The following is a 20,031-nucleotide window of genomic DNA, read 5'->3' on the forward strand; positions in this document are numbered from 1 at the left end:
CTGGCCTGCGGGAGGCCGTAACTCGTTCCTACACCCACCCGTGGGAGACTGTAAACCACCCTCTTGACTGTGGCCTGGTCAGGGAAGTTAAACATCACAGATGCTGGAGAGGAAGAGACAACATATAGTCAACGTGTGCCAAACAATAAAATAAATTGGGTATACATTTTATAGGGGAACATTCTTTTGAGTGGTTGTGTAGAGTGCAGGGAATGGTAGTATTCTCCATACTGCAGAGGGAAAAAGTGAGTGCCATCATACTGGGAATAATAATGACAATGATAGTGTAGGGAAGTCAGAAGAGAGAAAACACACTTACATAAAGAGGCTATACTCGATTAATATGCACTTCACTCTGCACTTACTAAATCTGAGTGCTATTCTAATGTTTAATCCTAACATTGTTTTGAAGAGGCTATTTGTACGTTTTCTCTGCCGCCAAACATGGTTTCTTGCTGGGAGCCGGTGGTTGTGATTGTCGCTTGAAAAGAGCTTCAGTCATCGTTGCGTTTACAAGACAAGAGGTTATAATAGGCCCTTTGAGCAGAGCTACGTCTTCGGGGCAGATTGGAGGCTACAGGGAGTCGCTACCGGAAAGTGACGAGACGGACCGGGGCTAGCTAGTTAACGTGCTAATTTCAGTAGAAGAAAAGATGTCATAGAGATAAGAGTTACCATTGGCGTTGCTTTCCACCCCTGGAGACAGCTCTTGGTGAGTAAAAGAATGAAGTTTGATGCTGAACAATGTTTCTTCTAGACTGGTAAGTAAACAGCTGCTAATGCTATAGTTAGCTATGTAGCAATAGCAAAACTTACAAATAGCTCCTTTAATTAATTGTTTTGTTTGGTACTTATTGCTAACACGGTGTAATTTTAAACATTTTTAAATACCATTTTGATATTTATGTCTAATTCTTCACAAACCAAAGAAATTCAGTAGCTGGAACCAGCTGCACTTTACTTTTATTGGCACTGATGCCCCAGTTGTTTCACACTGAAGTCTTTAATTCAGTCAACCTTTGGTGTTAGTTCATCATACATATTGGTGTCTGGTCCTTTTTTTTTTTTATATGTACCAAAACATTTTTTTTTGTTTTTTTTTTACAGAAACTCAACAATAAATGATGGCAAAAAGGCAAAAAGCAGATAAACTGCTTGCAGACAGTGCAACCCATAAATTATTTACAGGTTTGAATAGCTGGTCATAGTGATGGTAAATAATCAATAAATACTGTCAGTGGCTCGGATTGATGCCTTGGGGCTTGTGTTATCAGATGCATACGGTCAAAATCCCTATAGTCCTTATAACCTCTCTGATAGAGTGTTGAGAAATCAATAGATGCGAGTAGGTTAATGTAAGTAACAAGACTTACAAGACTTTGCTGACTTACTTCTGTTGGCCATGAAGACCTCTAGTCCGGTATTCTGCAGCAGGTAGCGTCTGGAAAACACAGCTCGGATCTCACTGAACATCCATTTTCCGTGCAGACCCTCTGAGTAGGCCAGCACCTGTTGAGAAAGGAAATCCAGTGAAACATTATAACATGAAGAAAGACCAATCTCCCAGAGAATGTGGTCTAAATCCCCCCCCCCCCTGCACTGAACAACAATACAGAAAGACAGCTTGCCCTCACTTTAGCATCAGTCTTCTTGAATGCAGAATCCTCTTCGTCCACCTCAAAGTAGATCTCAGTAGTAGTGATGGACAGAGTGCCTCGAGCCACCACCACTGGAGCGACCAATTGAGCTGGAGTACTCAGAACCACAGGCCCTGAGGGTGACAGTGGTGTTACTACTTCTTTAGGTAGTCAAAGGTAGATAGCTAGGTAGTCATAGCACTGACAGGTTCATAATACATAATAGTAATAAGCAATGATCGCACACAACAGATAATTAAATGGCACACATACTGTAATAGACTCATTTCGTGTTAGTTAAGATTGATCGTTTATTCGCTTCTTCTACTTTCCTACTGTTGTAAACAACCCAATCATGTGTGTAAGTCAGAGAGGAACCACTGGATTACATGAGGTCTTTGGTCTGATTTGCATCAGCATCGGTTTTTAGTAAATTATGACTTAATCGTCTCTAATCGTCAGGTGGTTAGAGGAGCTGCAGAACTTTCAAATGTCCAACTTGCCTTTGGAGGTAAAAAGTCGCGGACGGAAACGTACTAAAAACAAGAGTCATAGACAGTTTGCGGTTTAGTCGAACTGTAGCATACTGTCCGTGTGTGTGCGTAACTGTGTGTGCATCTTACCTGCGAGGTTATCAATCTCTTTTTCCTGCAGCAGGCTGACAGCGTCATCGTCTCCCTCTAGCATTAACTCCGCCTCTGGATTCTGGGTGACCACTGACTGGCTGCGGAAATTCTTTTTCGACTTAAGCCCCTCCTCTTCCTCTTCCGTACCTGTGTGTTTTTAAGTGTGCGTGTAAAGGTTGTGTGCATGAAGCAACCACTTAATTTTCTATTTTTATATTGCACATGTACAGAACAGCCTATGTTGCATTGTATATTGTTATTGTATATAGTATTTCTAATTTATCTTATTTATTTTAGATTCTGTTTCTATTTTTATTTTCTTATCTTATTACATTTTCCCCCTTACGCTGCTACTCTTTTGTGCTGCTGTGTCAAATTTGAATTGCCTCTACGGGGGAATCGATAAAGGTACATCTCATCTTATCTAATCTTATCTTTTCTTATCTTATCTTATGCAAAAAGGAGGTATCGACCAAGTACAACACGTTCACATTAATACATATCACAAACCGTAGTCCTCCAGAGCTTTGAGGGACACGTCGGCGTGGGTGGATCCGAAGGCGTTTCGCACAAATCTCCGTCTCCTCCTCAGGTCGTCCTCCCAGTAGTCTAGACGCCAGAAGTCATGTAATTGGCTGAAGACATAAAAGGGGAGGAGCAAAGTCGAGTCATTGCAGTGTTGGGAAGCAAACGAGGTGTGCATTTTAGGAACGTAAAGATAACTGAAGTCAAAGGTGACATTTACTGTATGCTTGTAACTTGTAAAACTCATTTTCTACAGAGAAAGGCTCTTCTATATTTGGATAAGGGGCACTATTTGACCATAGGTGTGTTTAAACAACCTTTCCACATCTGGAAACAACAGTAACTGGTTTTAAGGTGAGAGAAAAGTAGAGCCAAAGGGGTCGTATGAAGAAAACAGATGAATAGTAAGGTTTAGCCATAGGTGTGATTGAAATTTTGCCTAATGTGAACAAACATTAAAAATATCATCAATTTCAAATGCAATTTCACTTTGATTTTTTTTTTTTTTTGGTGTCTGAGTGCAGGAGGTGCTTATCAACAGCCTGCGCGTTGTGGTATACAATTTACTTCATCGACAGTGACATGAGGAAGACAGGCGTCAGATGGTCCATGTCACATGTCCTCAAATTAAATCCCATGTCCTTCGACTGGCTGCCAGCCTGGAGGCAGATCTGCATAACAAGCCATCATTGAGGTAATGTGAGTGTATGCCAGTGTGCTAAATAAGTAGATCAGTCTCACACAGCTACCAGGCAGCTGTCTGCGTGTGCTGTAACTGCTTTACACAGAACGTAATATGTTTTATAAATGTGTTTGCTGAATTGTTCTGTATTTCAGCAATGAGTCTGACACTCTACTGGCTTTATGAATTTATGTACAGTCTACTTTTACTATAGTTACGTAGCAACAGTATACAATGGTGATATGTTACAATGATACGGTCCATGCATGATGGACGGTGCTGACTTAATAATCACTACACATACCAATTATTCCATTAAATATAAGAAGCACTCAACCGGTGTAATGTCTCCTATTAAATGACATCCTGTGTAATGGTGATCTAAAAATGTCCCAGAGTTATAATTTGATACGTCGCTCCTCTCACCTCTGTGACATCGTCCCCCACGCTCCATGCTTATTGGTCAGGATGTTGAGGATCTTCTGTTTCAGCTGGTTGGCCGTCACATGATCTCTGTGCTTAGCGGCGCTGATGAGGTGATCGCACATTTTCTCCTCCTCTCTCCGGTCCGCGGCGTACTGGGCGCAGTTAGACTAAGGGGGGAGAGCAGGCGGTAGAAGAGTTAAAACCGGAGAGCATTACCGTCAGAGATGAGGAAGACCGTGGTGACGAGGAGTCGGTTGTTGTACAGTATGTCTGTCTGTTGAGTTTTTGGTGAATAGAGCTAGACCCATAAATCAGTGGAAATGAGCTTATCAGAGATTTGTTGGTATTAAATTCATGTCAGCACATGAGGAAGAAGAAATGGCAGAAATGAAAAAGATTAGTTTGAAGTAATTTAAAATCAGTGTTACATAGTTTGTTCACCAGAAAGCTCAGTATTGATCCTGGTCACATTCTTGAAAAAGCAAGTTTAAGGGATCTTTGTTATTTTTCTTGTGCATTTACTGTATGTAAATAATGAATATTAGCTGATAATCATTATGACGTTAACTCTCAAATATTAATATTGGTATTGGCATGAAAAATCAAGCACTGGTCAAATTAATTTATAGCTTTTATTAGTTTTTAGTTTTTATTTAAAGGGTCAAATGCTAATTTACTGGCCAAAAGTGATACAAGAATTACTACTCTGAAAATAAGAGCAGAAAAAATAAAGAAGAATAAGAATAAGAATAAACGTGGGAGGATTATTTGTTGTGTTCCTTTATGAGTCAGATATACTCAGTAGGTTAATTGTGTTTTCGCAAAGCACAAGACGAGTGTGAACAGTGTCCTCCGACAACACTTATTGCTGCATAAAATCCTGAGTTGAAATTAGTTTAAATGTACTAACTGGAGGCAGTAACTTACTCAAAGCCCAGGTATGTGTTGGTGACAATCGTGAAAAACAATGCGCATGAACATACTGGCCACTTCACATGGCTTTTCACCTGTCACGTGTGATTTAAAACAGCAGCGGCGCTCTGTAGGTTTACCTCAAATTCAGCGTGTTTGTGCACATCCTCAGCTCTCTGTCTGTTCAGGATGAACTCTGCTTCGTTGGCAACGCGCACAATATGATCCTTCATGGCGTGGCACAGGAGTCTGGTGATGGAGTGAGAAACACGGGGAAGTGACAAAGATTACAGGCATTAGCAACACCTCCATTTAGAAAAAATTAAACTTTCAACAGGAGGCAATTAAAGCAAGTTCTCCTCAGTATTTCAAGCTTTTCTGAATTATATCAATAAGAAATGATTTGCTGCTGAAGCTTGCTGAATGTGTGTCAGTAAACAGTATATTTAAAAAGTAGACTTTTGGTGTGTATTTATCTTCTTAAGTTTTGCAGCAATCCTCCAATAAACACTTTGGACTGAAAAAAAAAACAAGATTACAGGCTCTGAAAATAGAGCAGCACAAATCAGCAGTAAACTTAATTGCACTCTAATGATTTGACTTCCTACTGAACACACGTGGCACTGTGCACTTATCCTGGCAAGGTTCTCATTAGGACTGTATCATACCCATTAGTTGTGAAGCACTGATAACAGTATTGGCGTTAATGTGTGAATCACGGGGAGTTACGCGGGGGTGATAATCAGTCAGTGTGATAGATTACCTTCCCTCATTGATGAGCTCAATGAAGGCCAGTCCGGCGTTCTTCTGAATGGAGTTTTGCCACTCCTAAGTGTAGAGGACAGATCAGAGTTAATATGATAGGGAGTGGGGGTGTTCGATGTGTCATCATATATGTCATTTTATACTGATGTCGTACATTTTCTGGAAATTTACTTGTCGGTCAAATGACCAAATTTGAATCTTGTGAATTAATTATTACTAACAAAAAAACATATAAATCCAACATTGTCTTAAAGTTGTCCTGCTCATCAATTTGCAGCATTGCACATTGTGTATGGTTACCAGAGCCATGTTGGTATATTGCACGGTAAAATTCCTCCGAAAAATTCTCTTGCTTCACTGCATATATTGTCACATCATCCACTCCTGGTTGAAAGTGGTAGGTGGGTTGTTGTGGTTAATCAGGGGATCAACACGTAAAAAGTGTCACTAAATACAGAGATAAAATTAGCTTTATGCATGAAGAAATATAAATTCATCAATTACCATCTCCGGTGCAAAGTTACCTTAGCATGAAACTCCTCAAAATAAGGATGAAAAAACATCTTAAGAGCTCTGCGAGTGTCAATGAGAATGCACCCGTGCGGAAGTGTTTTATGTGCTTGTGCATGAGAGTGGAGCCTTCTGAGCTGAGGATAAGAGTGTTGCTGAAAGCCTAAAACTATCAGAGCTCCATTAGCTCCACTAGCTCTTAAGGCTGTGAAGGACACATGGGACCATCTCCTGTTACACCCCCCCCATCCACAGGATCAATATCTGGGGTAGGGTTTGCTCTCCTGAGCCTCTAATGTCAGACAAGGCCGGAGCCAGGGGGTAATACTATACATGCTGACGAGCAGCCAGCCAGGAGAGTGGAGGAGAGTGGAAAAGGGAGTGGTGAGAGGAAACAGCCGTGCAGTAGAGAGTGGTAGAAGATGAAAGCAGTAGCCCCTCAAACACTGGGTTGAAATGGACTAGAAAAGCAGAGAGGTGATGGCGCAGCTAAGGATGGAGAAGGGAAAAAAGGGAGAGAAGAAGGCAAGGACCGCGGTAGAAGGGTTGAAGAAAAAGAAGAGGAAAGAACTGAAGAGCTCCTCCGAAGACAAGAGCTCTTACAGGCAGCAAGAATCCAGCCAAACAGAGAAGAGTTGGGAAACAAACTTCATAAGATAAGAAAAAGAAAACTGGTCTCCAACGCCATCAGGGCGAAGCTCTGTAGTGGTAAGTGCCTCTCTTTTAAGGGTTATTCAGGAAAATAAAGATACTGGCTTTGAATGCTAGTTAGATAAATGACTCCAAAAACATTTGAAATGAGTGAAGCTGTGATGCCTTTGATGCCTTTAATTTAGTTTCTAAAAGTAAAATCCAGGACAGGAAAAGTTTATGTGCGTGTGATTGACGTGGAAAATTCTGTTTGTGGCGCTTGATACTGATGAGGGGGCGCTACAGTGTGATGATGCATATAAGCTGATATTATATTACATCTGCAGTGCGCTCATTGCATAGTCGACCCTGCCTCAGAGGGCAGATCAATAACTCGACAGCTTCCTGTGTGCATTCAACTCAGCCATTTATTATTGTGGGTCTAAAATAATTTTTTTTTTTTTTTTTTTAAAACTTGCAGAACTTTTTCAGGCTTTGACAAAATGGATCATATGTGTGAGGACAGCACACAGAGAGATGGAGAGGAGAGAGGTGAGGAGGAGTTACCAACCTGAGAGCACAGCAGCATTACGAGCTCCACCACAGACGTGCTAGACTTCATACACACCAGACCTGCAGCACAAAGACACACTGCACAGTCAGGAGCATCTCTTTCTTTCTCTCTGACACACACACACACGCACGCACGCACGCACGCACGCACGCACGCACGCACGCACGCACGCACGCACACACACACACACACACACACACACACACACACCACTGCGAGACACAAAAATATCATCAAAGACGACACTGTAGTGTCAGTGGTTTTCTGCTGTTGTTTACAGTCATCGTAGTCAAGTTTATAAAAAGCATGCCACGGAGAAGACAGGAACAAACAGTAGAGAAAAAGAGAGGCGGGGGAAGAGGGAGCAGGAAGTGAGGAGAGGGAGAGATCAACATAGAGACAGTGGATCACGAAAACAGGACGCCAGGAAGCAGGTGGGCAGAGGGAGAAGGAATGCATCACATTTAGAACAGTACTATAATAGCAGCAGCATTAATGCTAAAACTGAACATAATCTGATCTAAAACTGTTGACGTTGCCTGGCTAGCTGATTGAAAATGGTGCAAAATACTGACTTCATACCTGCTTGACGAATGAGTGAAGCAGCCAGCTCAAAGACACTCACTCACTCATTCGCTGCCAACTAATCACACACTCGTTCACTCACTCGTTCCATTTTGTTTTTCTCCTCTCTCACACACGCTTTTTCTTTCTCGCACACACACACACACACACACATCGCGGTGAGGGACAGTGAATGGGGAGACTCCACAGAGAGACGCCAGTTAGAGAAAAAGGAGCCGTGTACAGCACCTGTACCTTCTATGAGCAGTTCCTGCCCATGGCTACCAAGAAGTGTCCTGGACAGGAAGGGGGCGAAGTCCACAAAAATCTCCCTCAGCAGGGGGGCCACCTTCTCCAGAGCGCGCTCCAGCTTGGTGGTAATACTGTGGCAGGGAAATAAGTGAGAGAAAGATGAAGTGAATAGGAGTGAAGATTAAAATAAGCAACATACAGATGAGGGTAGAAGAGCATGTGAGGGGGGGGGGGGGGGGGGGGGGGGGACTCAGGGAGGGGTATATACGGTGGGTGAGGAAGGGAGCAAGAAAACATGCAAGAAAGAAATGAGCAAAGACAGGTGGGAAGAAGGGACGGCAAATTACAGAGAAGCAGAGATGGGAAAGGGAAAGAGAAGCTGAGAGCGGTAAAAGAGAAGGAAATAGAAAAATGTCTGAAATGGACACAGAAGACTCAAAAAACATACAGAATCAAAGAGTATGTGATGATGGTTTGGTATGGAAGCACTATGCCTGGGTTAGTATTGATTGATGAGACAGTTCAAAGACTAATCGCTCTGCTAATCAACTTGGCTTCGTGAGATGAGTGAACCTTGACGTGCAAAAAAAGCTAAGCCTCCAAAAAACGGCTCTTATTTTAAACTGCGTTGGAGAATACTGTATATATTGACATGTCCTGTAGATACTACAAATCTTTATATTAGTGCCTTTGTGTTGAAGAGTAAAATACTTTTCTGTTACATGTTCAGTTAAGAAATGGAGAGAGTAAGGCAGGACGAATATACAGCAAAGCAGCCATGTTGGCAGTGATGTGCATCTTCTTAGTCTTGTAAGCATGTGGTTTCTGAAACAGACCCGGGTCACTGGTGTTTACAAATCTTAATTTTGTTTTAACCTGCCCAGAGCAGCAGGAGGTTAAAACAAGCGCTCAAGTCTGTTCAAGCAAACCCACGCCACAAATTATTTGCAAACACAGTTTGACTCAGGTCTGATCTGGAGTTTGGGGTTAGTTAGTGTGAGAAAGTCGGCCATGCCAGAAGTGACAGAGTTGACTGTGTTGCAGTAAAAAACATAAAAACATGAGCTGCTGGGCCTAAAACAAAAGTGATTGCTAAGTGTTGAAAGCTGTTAGCAAAGATGTCCGTCCTTTCTTGCATGGCACTCTGGGAACATTTGGTAGTGGCTGGGCGTAGCAGAGGGTGTGTGGTGGAGGTGGGGCAGAGGGAGGGGGGGATGATGCTGGTGTGGGTGTGGGGGTGGGTTCGTAAGGGGGCATGGGGAGGGGGGGGACAGGACGAGTATCTCCTTGCCTAAAACACTGTCCTGCATCTCGGGGGGCTGCCTGGAAGCCTGCCAGAGAGCTAAAAGACTTGAGCTCAGGGGGCGTCTGACCGCTGCGCAGCGCACACTGCGCCACCTCACAATAGGCACTGCAATACAAACCACACACACACAAACACACATGTACAGACATGCACACTGATTAAGGAGCACATGCGCACGCACGCACGCACCCGCCCGCCCACTCACGTGCGTGTGCACCTTTAGACGCGCACGTTAACTGCACACATCATAACAGATTGTCTAACACGTCTGAGGAGAGAGGACATGGACAGAAATGTTACAGTACAAACTGCTGCAATGTTCAAAGGACTGATCTAGTATTTCATATTGTAAAGCCATTTCCTCATTATTACCAGTCTCATATCGCAGATCATCTTATATCTTACTAGTGAGCGTCAGACGCCTTCACACATATGGAAACACACAAAAAACACAGATTTACTTTTATGAGAGGTACTTTGAAATCCACTAAAACTGTTGGTCTTATGGAAATATTAAAGCTGTATTAATATTGCTGATATTTTCATACTCTACAGTATATCTTAATTGTGACATTAAAACACAGTTGCCATGTCAGGGATGAAGAGCTCCATAGTGTAGACTGAGTAAGATGTGTGAGCGGTGTATGTGAATGTGAACATAAATACTTACTTAGTTTTACTAGCTTTTCCGAAAAACTATTATCATTAGTTGATATCAGCTTTAAAAAGCAATGTTGAGTCATTCCAATATCCTTTTTTATAGCTGATGAGTCAATGTGGAAGTGGAATTTCTCTGACTTTGGATTTCTAGTCATTTGTCACGCAGTAATTAGCAACTAAAGTTTTGTCTTTCTTTAACATATCTGAATATTTTTTGGTCTACATTACTCCTGATATACTTAAAAAAAATTAAAATGACTAATATCAGGTATTGTTACCTAATGTAGGCCTCAAAAAGGATGCAGGTGCACCCCGGTTGTTATCTAACCTGGCTGTATGATATCAGTAATGACTGTGAGTGTGAACTGCTGGCGGGAATTCTTTGGGAAGGGATGAAGACCAAAGTGTGAAATGAAATAGGGACAGGAATAAAAATGGAAAAGGGACAGGCACCCGAGAAAACAGAAAATTCAACGTAAGGGAGAAAAAAAAAAGAAGAAAAAAAAAAAAGAAAGAGCGGGAGGAAAGTGAATGGCTGAAGCGATTAAGAGCTTAGTGATGCTGAGAGCGCTGACCTCATATTCTCCATAGTGTCTTCTGGCATGGGTGCCACTGTCTGCACGGCTGGCAGATTCTTACTAGTTGCACCATTGACAAATGACGAAGAGGAGGAGGAGGAGGAGGAGGCAGAGTCTGTGGCACCTAGGGGCAGGAAGGAGAAACAGCAGGGAGAGCGATGAGAAATAAGACAGGCATTACAGTAACATGAATCGAGCAGGACAGAGATTAGCGTGCATGATAATAACAAAGGAAATGTATTAATGTCCTGATCAGCTGCGACAAAATTCAATTTGGATAGTATTTCACCGGACATGCAGCTGCTTGTCTTCTGGTAATGGCCCCCCGTTTGTGAAAATAGCTTTGCAATCAATATACAGAATCCATTCCAGGGAACAAATCCTTTCCTTGTCCATTATGCATGTATGATACAGTACAATATGTCCGACAGGCTGACAAAGCCTTGAATACAAATCCACTCTGCTGCTGAGTATGATGCTGCATAGAAACAGCACTGATCTGCATGTCAGCTGAAGTGTATTTGATTCTTATCTTGTTCTCCAACATTCCTTCCTATTCAATATCATATCTGGGTCAAAGAATATCTAATACATATTTTCTCTGCATCTGTTTCTTTTACTGCATGGAGTATCAAATGTGAGCCATGTGAAAGGTACAGGGTACATTAACTTTTTAGTGACTTAAAGATCTTACACTTTGCTGTGCTGCCTGCAACTTCATTCCTTTGGACGCTAACTAATCATGAAAGGATCTGCTGCCACTGTTGGTTCAGTTCGTCTCTATTCCAGTTTGTTCTGGCTGTCAAAGCGCAGCAAAGAAAAACATCAAGAGGAGAAATTCTGCTTCATCAAGCAGCCTTCAAATTGCTTGAGGCTTTTCTCCAAAACACCTCTGTCATACTGCAGGTGTCTGTCTGCTGCTTCTCCTTACGTTGCACTGAACAGATGCAGTGCAAACATTTCTACGTGTAATAATATCCCATAAATACATGCATGAGTGCTATGTGTTATCTCTCACCTGTAGTGTTGATCATGCTCTTGGGCGTTGCTGTCGCAGCGGCAAAAATGTTAGGTGTGCTGCCGGCAGTGGCTGCTCCACTGGTTGTGGGTGTGCCCACTGTGTTGACTGACAGGCTGCCAGGTGGTGGCTTTTTGACTGGAACCACAACACTCCTGTAAAAAATGTGTAAAAAACACAGGCATGAGACAAACAAAGAACAATATTCTTTATTGAAGGCTCCCCGGTGATAACTTATAACAACAACTGATAACAACTGATACATGTTGTGACGGTGCCCAGGTGTGTCCCCAAATCACAAGCTTTGCTCAAATCATCTTTAATGTTTTAAAGGTTCCATATTTTACACTCTTCTTGTATTTTATTTGAAGTGTTGATCCTCAAGAAGATATATTTGTGGTTTGCGGAACCAATAACCATCTCAATGCAGTTTAAGATCTCGTCTCTCAGGCTTCTTTCTTAGCCAATCAGAAGAGAGGCTCTGAGCCTCTCTTCTGATTGGCTGACTGTTTTCTGAGTGCTCGAATAAAAAAATAGCAGATTTCAGTTAAACACCCAGAGAAATCAAATCCTGCAAGGTTGGATTGTGGGTCCAGGTGGGCGGGGCTTGGGGAATTGTTGAGGGTCGTGACTACTTTGTTGTGACATCTAAAAGGAACTGAAGTCCTGATGGCTGGTTTCAAGGCTCAGTTTCTGAATACAGCCAGTGTGCATTTCTCTGTGGACTGAGCACTTCGAAACTTTCACAATATTAATATAGAAGCTAGACCTGCTTTATAATCAAAGAAGATCAAAGAAAGAAATCTTACCTAATAAAATATGGGACCTTTAAAATACAACCCTGACAACATCAGGGAGCTAAAAGAATACTTGTAGGTACTTAGGCAATATTGGGAGCTTCAGCACATCAACTACTTTAATGTTAACTTCAGAAGTATATTATTAAGTGCTTGCTAATTAAATCAAAATGTGCATTCATTAATATGTAGCACAATAAAATCAGATTCATTCCCTAAAATGCCAACATTTCAAGCTTGTAACTAAAATTTAGGGATGATGAGCATTTAAATAAGAGCAGGGTTTTAATGTTTTTGAAGGACTGACATATCTTTGTTTAAAAACACTACTAAATAACTGTTTGTTGTTTGTAACTATGCATTTTGCCTTTAATTTATATGGACTGATGGATCAGACGTGTCTGTGCCTGTCTGAACCATGACCATGCAGACAGGCTTTATACATCAGGTAGACATCTTGGAAATGGATTTGGAGCCATTCATGATCTATTATGCACAATGTCTTCAATCAATAACTTTGCTCTCAAGGTCTGCCACAGAGCAGGATCAGGGAGACTAAGTGATTCACAGGAGATATAAGCAGGTCATCACTCAGTGGAAAGTCACATGTTCACAGTTTGGACAAGAAAAGAAAATTTAAAACTCTTTGCAGACTTTGTTTATCCGCCTCGATGTGCAATGACGTAATCATTCAGCAGGAGTATCTGTATTTCTATAATATTTTTGTCCAAAATCAATGTCAAAAATGGGAAGAAAATTAAATCAACTGCATCTCAGCCATGTTTCATTATCATGGTATCACAGAGACGGGATAGAAATTACTGTCATTCTGGTTTTATACTGAATGCCTCTGTTTTTCTCAGGTATGTAGTCCACATTTTTAAGTATCTCTTATCTGTGCAATATTGGAGTTTCATTCAATGAAAAAAAAATTGATGCGACTGCTGGCAAACAAAAAGCACATTATGTATGCTTGTAAATGTTACCATCCAAATGGGAGAACATTTTTTTCAAAATAATAATCACTTTATTGATTTCTGTGTCCTCTGTTTTTCCAAAACTGATGTAGAGCATTAACAAATGGCGGTATACTAATACACATCTGTAAAAGACCAGTATTGACTGCAAAAATCAATTAACTGATGGATGTGTCAGGTTGTACTGACTCTGATATCTCTGTCTGCTCTTTCTGCCTTTATAGGTCAGTAGCTGGCACTAACCTGTCGAAGGAGTGGAACTGCATAGGCAGCATGGGGTGTGTCTTCAGGGCAGGGTCTGGGTGATAGGGCGTCGGCCCCGACTCCTGTCCCAGCTCTCCACCGTCAACTGGAGCTGCCACCAAGCTCTTCAGGATCTCCTGCGTTTCAGAGAGAACAACTCTGGTGAATGCAGGACACAGGCTGGTGAAGCTGTGAGGAGTTTAATGGCTTGTTTTTCCTTTAAGGGGCACCATGACATTGGAGATTTTGTTCTCAACGTAAGTTTAACATTTCTGTTGTTGCCTCTGACAAAATCCAGCACAGACAAAACTAAACTGAAAACCCTTTTTTTTCTAGCAACTATGAATGATTCAAAAAATAGGCATGTTTTAATGATACATAACCTTATACAACCCCACTTGAAAGAGCATATGTGGAAAAATCTCTACCCTATTCAGACCTGCCATTAAAATCCATCTCAGGTGATATAGCTGCAACCGTGCAGCTAAAAGTACTGATGTAGCTTGATCACTGAAAACACATTTAAAGGGGCTATTTGTATGTTTTCTCTGATGCCGAAAGTGGTCTGTGCCGGGAGTGAGTGGTGGTGATTTTCACTTGACAAGAGCTTCAACCATTATTGTTTTTACAAAACAAGAGGTTACAATACGTCCTCTGAGCAGCGCTACTTCTTCAGGTTAGAGTCGAGGCTAGAGTGACTCGCTATCGGAAAGTGACGAGACAGGCCAGGGCTAGCTGGTTAGCATGCTTACTTCAGTAGAAGAAGAGACTTGGTATAGTAAAGAGTTTACATTGGTGCTTTCAACCACTGGATGCAGCTTTTGGCAAGTAAAGGAATGAAGTTTTGATTATGAACTTGCCACATTTCCTCTAGACTGGTAAGTAAACATCTGTCAATGCTGACGCTGGATATATAGCAATATCTAAACTTACAAATAGCTCGTTTACAGGTGCTCATAGGTACATGTGATCATCTCAATAGTGTAGAGTAAATGAAAATGCATTTCCTGACCACCCATACCACATTTATCATCTTTACTAGTATAAATACATAAACATTTACACATTAAATATATTTAATACTATATGCAGCAATGACATACAGTCAGACAAGATCATTTTGATATATTTGGAGGCGAGCAACCCGGTCTGAACAGGTGTCCCACAGACCTACCTTGACATTGATGCCTTTGTTTGTTTGACTAATGCTGGAGATGGATGAAGGCGGGGCTTGGCTGGAGTTGGGGGTGGAGCCGGGGTTGTGGGGAGAATCCAGAAGGCTCTCCTGTGACCTCCTAACATCAGACGACAGGCTGCACAACAGATCTGTGCCTCCTCCCCCACCTCCACCTCCTCCCATGTCTCTGTCACGGTCTCTGTCTGTCTCTCTCCCCACCAGGCCAAGGCCAAGGCCAAGACCCATCTCCGAGCCATTCAGGGACCCGGCCACATGGCCCTCCTCTCCGATGCCGGAGTCTGTGTGGGGGAGGCCGGCCCGGGGAGAGTCATCTACAGGGGTGGGGGTCTGTTTGTCACGGTCAGAGAAGGCTGTGGATGGGTGCTCTGGATGGATGAGAAAGAAATAAAGATGGCAGTTTGACTTTAAAGAGGATAAAAAAGTCAGATAATTACACACAAAATGCATTGTCAAGAGATTCCACAACATATTGTCTGTTTCTAAATTTTCATTCTCAGCTGTTTTCCTCTTGCTTGTAAGCTTTCATTTCCCTGCCAAGTAATACCATTCTTTCTTTCTCTAATTTTCTCATATTCTTGATAAAGGTATTGTTGTTCGCCTGAAGCCTGTATTCTCTACACCAACGCTACAACAATGAGTCACCACCGGCTCATCCAAGATTACCCTGTAATATTGAGGATATTGCAGCAAAAGAAAAATGACAATCACCTGTACTGGTTGGGGAGTTGATCTCGTGGCGGATGCTTCTCCCTGATAGGCTGGTGGACCTGCCAATCTCCCGCTGGGGTTCCAAAATATCCCGGTATTTAGATACCATGAGAACTGAGATAAAATAGACGACTGCCAGCGCCAGAAACTGAGCCTGCTTACTGTCATCCTACAGAAAACACATAAAATTATCCAGTGTAAAAAAAATAGGGACACCATTCAGGCATTTTTTTCCTCTCATGTTTATAACCACACAAATACTGTATGCACTAAAAATACACAAACAAACACGCGCTTACCACATCTCTAAACACCACAGCTCGGAGACGATTGATGTCTACATCCTGCAGGAGTCTGTCTGGATCCTGCTAAATATGGAGGACAGAATGTCAAATGTGGTGTGTCATACATATGCATATTTTTGTGCCAGGTTTTAAGCGTTGTGCGCAGGATGTGCATTTGATTTGTCTGTGTCTGTGTCTGTGTGTGTGTGTGTGTGGTACCTTGCTGGTGGTGGAGGCACTGTGGAGGCTGTCCTGTGACTTGCTGCTGGTTAAAGAGGACTTGCAGCTTCGATCTCTCTGTCTCTGCCTGCACTCCAGACAGTTCCTCACTGCCACACAGCACACTGACGGATGAGGAGAGGCAGAGAGGAAACATGTAAGTATCATAGCAGAGTATCACAGGAGGTGTGTATGAATTCTGTGATTTGTTTATTGGCTTCTGTTTCTCTTTGATGTCCTACAGATGGGTAAATGTATTTGTTTTTAGGATATGTACGTTCAGTCCATGATCAATAACTACATTATGAATGTGTATATATATGATTTAAGCCCTATATATGACATTAATCAATGATAGGGCTGCGACACAACTAACGATTATATTCATTATAGATCAATCTGCTGCTAATTTCCTCAATTAATTGATTATTTGTTTGCTCTATAAGATATCAGAAAACTGAAAAATTCTCATCACAACTTCCTAAAGCCCAGTGTAATGTTTGCTTTCTCCACGTTTCAAAATCCCAAAAGTATTCAGTTTAATATGATGAAAAAGCCAAGTAAAGCAGCAAATTTTTATGCTTGAAAACCATCAAATATTTGGTATTTTTGCTTGAAAAATGACTTCAACAATGAATGGATTATCAACATAGTATACTGTTAACTGACTAATCGATTAATTGGCTATTCATTGTATGAAATAATATTACATATAATGTAATACAATGTAATATTACAATACATGTTAGACTCAGGGATCAAAGGGACACAAAATAAGAGAAATCTGGAGTGACTGTAAAGATGTGCACACTCATTTTGGGTTGTCTTCAATGCCATTTTTCAGTTGGAAGTTGCATCCCTGTCAACAGTAGTGCTGAGTCGGATAGTTCATTAATGGATTAATCAATACATAATAAAATTCATCTGCAAGCTTCCTCTGTAAATGTGAGTAATTGCTGCTTCTCTTAAATTTACACCATCAGTGTAATTTGAATATATTTAGGTTTTGCAATGTTAGATGAAAAAAGTAATTTAAAGACAGCTCTGCACCTCTGGGAAATTATAATGGGCATTTTTGGATTAAACGATTAATTTAAAAATTCTAAAGGTTATTAGAAAAACAGTAATGAAAATAATTGTTAGTTGCAGCCCTACTCCACAGGACTGTGAACCTGTGTGTGAGTCGAATCTAGAATGAAAAGTTTTAAAACTTTGGTCGGGCACACACCCAGGCGGAGACATTGCCTCATCAGCCCTCCTGACGACATGTTCTTCTCCGCCTCGATCTCACTGAAGTTGAGGGAGCTGGCAAACACCAACACGTCCACCATGGCCATGAGACGAGACAGGAAGGTGACCGCCGTCTCTGAAGACATGCCCTGTGTCGCCTCGATGTTCTCCAACTCCGTCTGGGAAAGGGAGGAAAAAATACACACATGCTCGCCAGTTACTCGGTGTAAAAACTAGAGTGTAAACACAATGAACTGGTTGCTCTCTCAGTGGTTTTTCTTTAGAAAAAGTGGTGAAATACTGCAGTACCCTCCTTTATTAATTTAAACAGAGGTAACCTTCAGAAAAATGTATGCAGCTGGGTCTTACGCAAGCATGACCACAACAGTCATGGCTGGTTTCACCGACAAACAGGAAACACAATCTTGAGTGCCATGCTGGTTAAGTGAAGTACATACTGATATGATGAAATCCAGCAACATGAGGTGTTCTACATGACACACGGGAAGTACAGCCTGATGACACACAGGTAATGGTAACAGTGGGATCGTGACAGTAGCAGTGTGGCCTAGTAGCGGTAACAACAGCAGTGTAGAGACAGGCAAAGCTAGCCTAGAATATATTTCCCCTTGTGTTCATCTAAAGTATTTCATTACAAGAATTTCAGTATGTCTACACTGAAAATAAATCTGAGGGCAGCATGGCATTGGTTAAAACTCAAACCAAGTGTGTGGTTTGCTGTGTCTCTGCTTCAGTAAGCAGGATGTGCGGGGCTGTGGAGAGTCGACAAAGTGCAAGCATCTGGAGGCTCGTCAGCGCAAGTGAGCACAGACATTCGGGGGGGATAACAGACACACAAGGTGAAAACAGAAGGGCTTGGGTTGGTGCTCTTAGCTCTTCTGGTGATGGTGGGAGTCTCAGGCTCTTTACGCACCTCTCCCCCTGCGCCTCCTCCCCCAGGAACAGGGGTCACCTCCTCTCCCTTTGACCCCCTCTGGGGTCTGGCTCCTCCTGCCTTCTTTAGTGTTGATACAAATGGGACAGGCTTAGCAGATGCAACCCCCAAGGACTTTTGGTAAACTCTCATGCTTTTTCACTCTAATTTCTCCTCATTAACGACCCACCTCCTGGCTTTTGGTCTATTCTATCCCCCTTATTTGTATAATATTCTAACAGTGTTAGAATATTATATCTTTAAAGAACTAGAGGCAGAGTGATCAATGCATACCCACAATATATACAGACAGTATAAGGGGGGGTTTGATTAGCAGCAAAGGAGCACAACAAATAGAAACACTATGGATGTCAGACAGGCAAGGGTTAGTGTCAGTCAAAATGATAAATAAACCAGAACAAAGTATTAGTAGAATAGAAAGAGAGGAAGAAACCACAACTTACAGTGTTGGCACTACTCTTAGAACTCTGCACATGCAAAAACAGACAAAAACGGGGACAAAAAGGACAGGAAAATACATAGAACATAGAAAAGAAAAATAGAAAGATGATTAAAATAAATAGATTAATACACTGTCAAATCAAATAGATTGTTAATTAAAGGGATTAGAACAAAGATCAAATAAAGGTTAAAATACTGTGGCAGAAGTGTTAGATTGACAGTTAGATATGTAGAGATACAAATGAGAGGAATCCAGAAAGGGTTATTGGAAGTTTAATTAATTTACCTTTTTTTTTTTAATTCATGGCCAAACTAAACTGCACTCAGATTCAACCTTTAAGGCTTAAGAAGTCATTTTAGATTTATCATGATTTAATAGGTTAAAAAAAAAAAACACAACAGATTCTTTAACCTATTCAATCATGCAAGCTCAATACTGCCCTGAGCACGAAGGGAATCAGGCTTAGGAGGTTTCTTCAAAGTCTGCGTTTGGCGCTAACGCCTGAGCTACAGGCCTCTGGAGCAGCTGGTTGACCTGCAGTTTCCCCTCCTACCACAGAGGGGGGGAGTGGAGCCACTTACAGAAGGGGAGGTGGCAGCAGACAGGAGAGGCAGGATGCCTCCACAGGCGATGATGATGTTGTCCACCATCTGAGAAATGAGGTGGATCGTGTTGTGGACGAAGATGATGTTCTCATTGCTGTTCACAAAATCCATCACAGACTTGGTGGAGTGGCTGGAATGGAAAATTAAGAGTTTGACGGATGATACGGAAAGACAGTTAGGAAATAGAGACATCACAGGTATCACTTCACTTTTTGAATATCTTCAGTCTAATCTAATTTTCAATACATGTGCGGTCAATACGGATGCACTGTAAACAATGCATAAGGTAAAAGGTCTTGCTATTTACAGTAACATGTCAGACGGATGTTTCAAACTAGTTATAGGTTATTTCAAAGTGATTATAATGAGAATTAAATGTATAAGGAAAAACCAGCTAACCTAATCCCATGACTGATTTGCAAGAGACACGCACGTAGAATTCCTTAACTCACCTCCTCCACACATGCACGTCAGTTTCCAGGGCGAAAAGCAGGTCAGTGAGCAACCTCTGGTGCATGGGAGACCACTTGAATTCTGGGATGCGGAACATAGTCGTGCGCGGGCCGGGGCTGAACTGCCGGCGTTGCTCCTCCGTCATGGGCATGCCTCTGAAACCCAGGTCAACACGCAGGTCCCGCTCCAGCTGCGCCGCAGTACGACCATGAAGGGCCTGCAACAGGAGGGATGGGGGGTGGGGGGGGGCAGTAC

General features: G+C 41.9%; 1 protein-coding gene across 1 annotated transcript in view; it reads right to left on the reverse strand.

Annotated features, from left to right (window-relative positions):
* Positions 1 to 20,031, reverse strand: part of nbea (neurobeachin) — a 94,789-nt gene that overhangs the window by 9,660 nt on the left and 65,098 nt on the right. The window contains exons 24-45 of the mRNA XM_022738809.1: positions 19,776 to 19,993; positions 19,300 to 19,453; positions 18,295 to 18,303; positions 17,320 to 17,500; positions 16,092 to 16,216; positions 15,888 to 15,953; positions 15,589 to 15,757; positions 15,096 to 15,245; positions 14,857 to 15,032; positions 13,683 to 13,819; positions 11,666 to 11,820; positions 10,645 to 10,771; positions 8,107 to 8,234; positions 7,285 to 7,346; positions 5,572 to 5,636; positions 4,949 to 5,057; positions 3,897 to 4,063; positions 2,774 to 2,898; positions 2,261 to 2,410; positions 1,635 to 1,771; positions 1,392 to 1,509; positions 1 to 103 (exon numbers count right to left, since the gene is read on the reverse strand). Coding sequence (XP_022594530.1) covers positions 1 to 103; positions 1,392 to 1,509; positions 1,635 to 1,771; positions 2,261 to 2,410; positions 2,774 to 2,898; positions 3,897 to 4,063; positions 4,949 to 5,057; positions 5,572 to 5,636; positions 7,285 to 7,346; positions 8,107 to 8,234; positions 10,645 to 10,771; positions 11,666 to 11,820; positions 13,683 to 13,819; positions 14,857 to 15,032; positions 15,096 to 15,245; positions 15,589 to 15,757; positions 15,888 to 15,953; positions 16,092 to 16,216; positions 17,320 to 17,500; positions 18,295 to 18,303; positions 19,300 to 19,453; positions 19,776 to 19,993 — 2,831 coding nt within the window. The remainder of the gene's footprint in view (positions 104 to 1,391; positions 1,510 to 1,634; positions 1,772 to 2,260; positions 2,411 to 2,773; positions 2,899 to 3,896; positions 4,064 to 4,948; positions 5,058 to 5,571; positions 5,637 to 7,284; positions 7,347 to 8,106; positions 8,235 to 10,644; positions 10,772 to 11,665; positions 11,821 to 13,682; positions 13,820 to 14,856; positions 15,033 to 15,095; positions 15,246 to 15,588; positions 15,758 to 15,887; positions 15,954 to 16,091; positions 16,217 to 17,319; positions 17,501 to 18,294; positions 18,304 to 19,299; positions 19,454 to 19,775; positions 19,994 to 20,031) is intronic.

Source organism: Seriola dumerili, unplaced genomic scaffold (assembly GCF_002260705.1).
Source record: "Seriola dumerili isolate Sdu_G_001 unplaced genomic scaffold, Sdu_1.0 BDQW01000040.1, whole genome shotgun sequence".
NCBI lineage: Eukaryota > Metazoa > Chordata > Actinopteri > Carangiformes > Carangidae > Seriola > Seriola dumerili.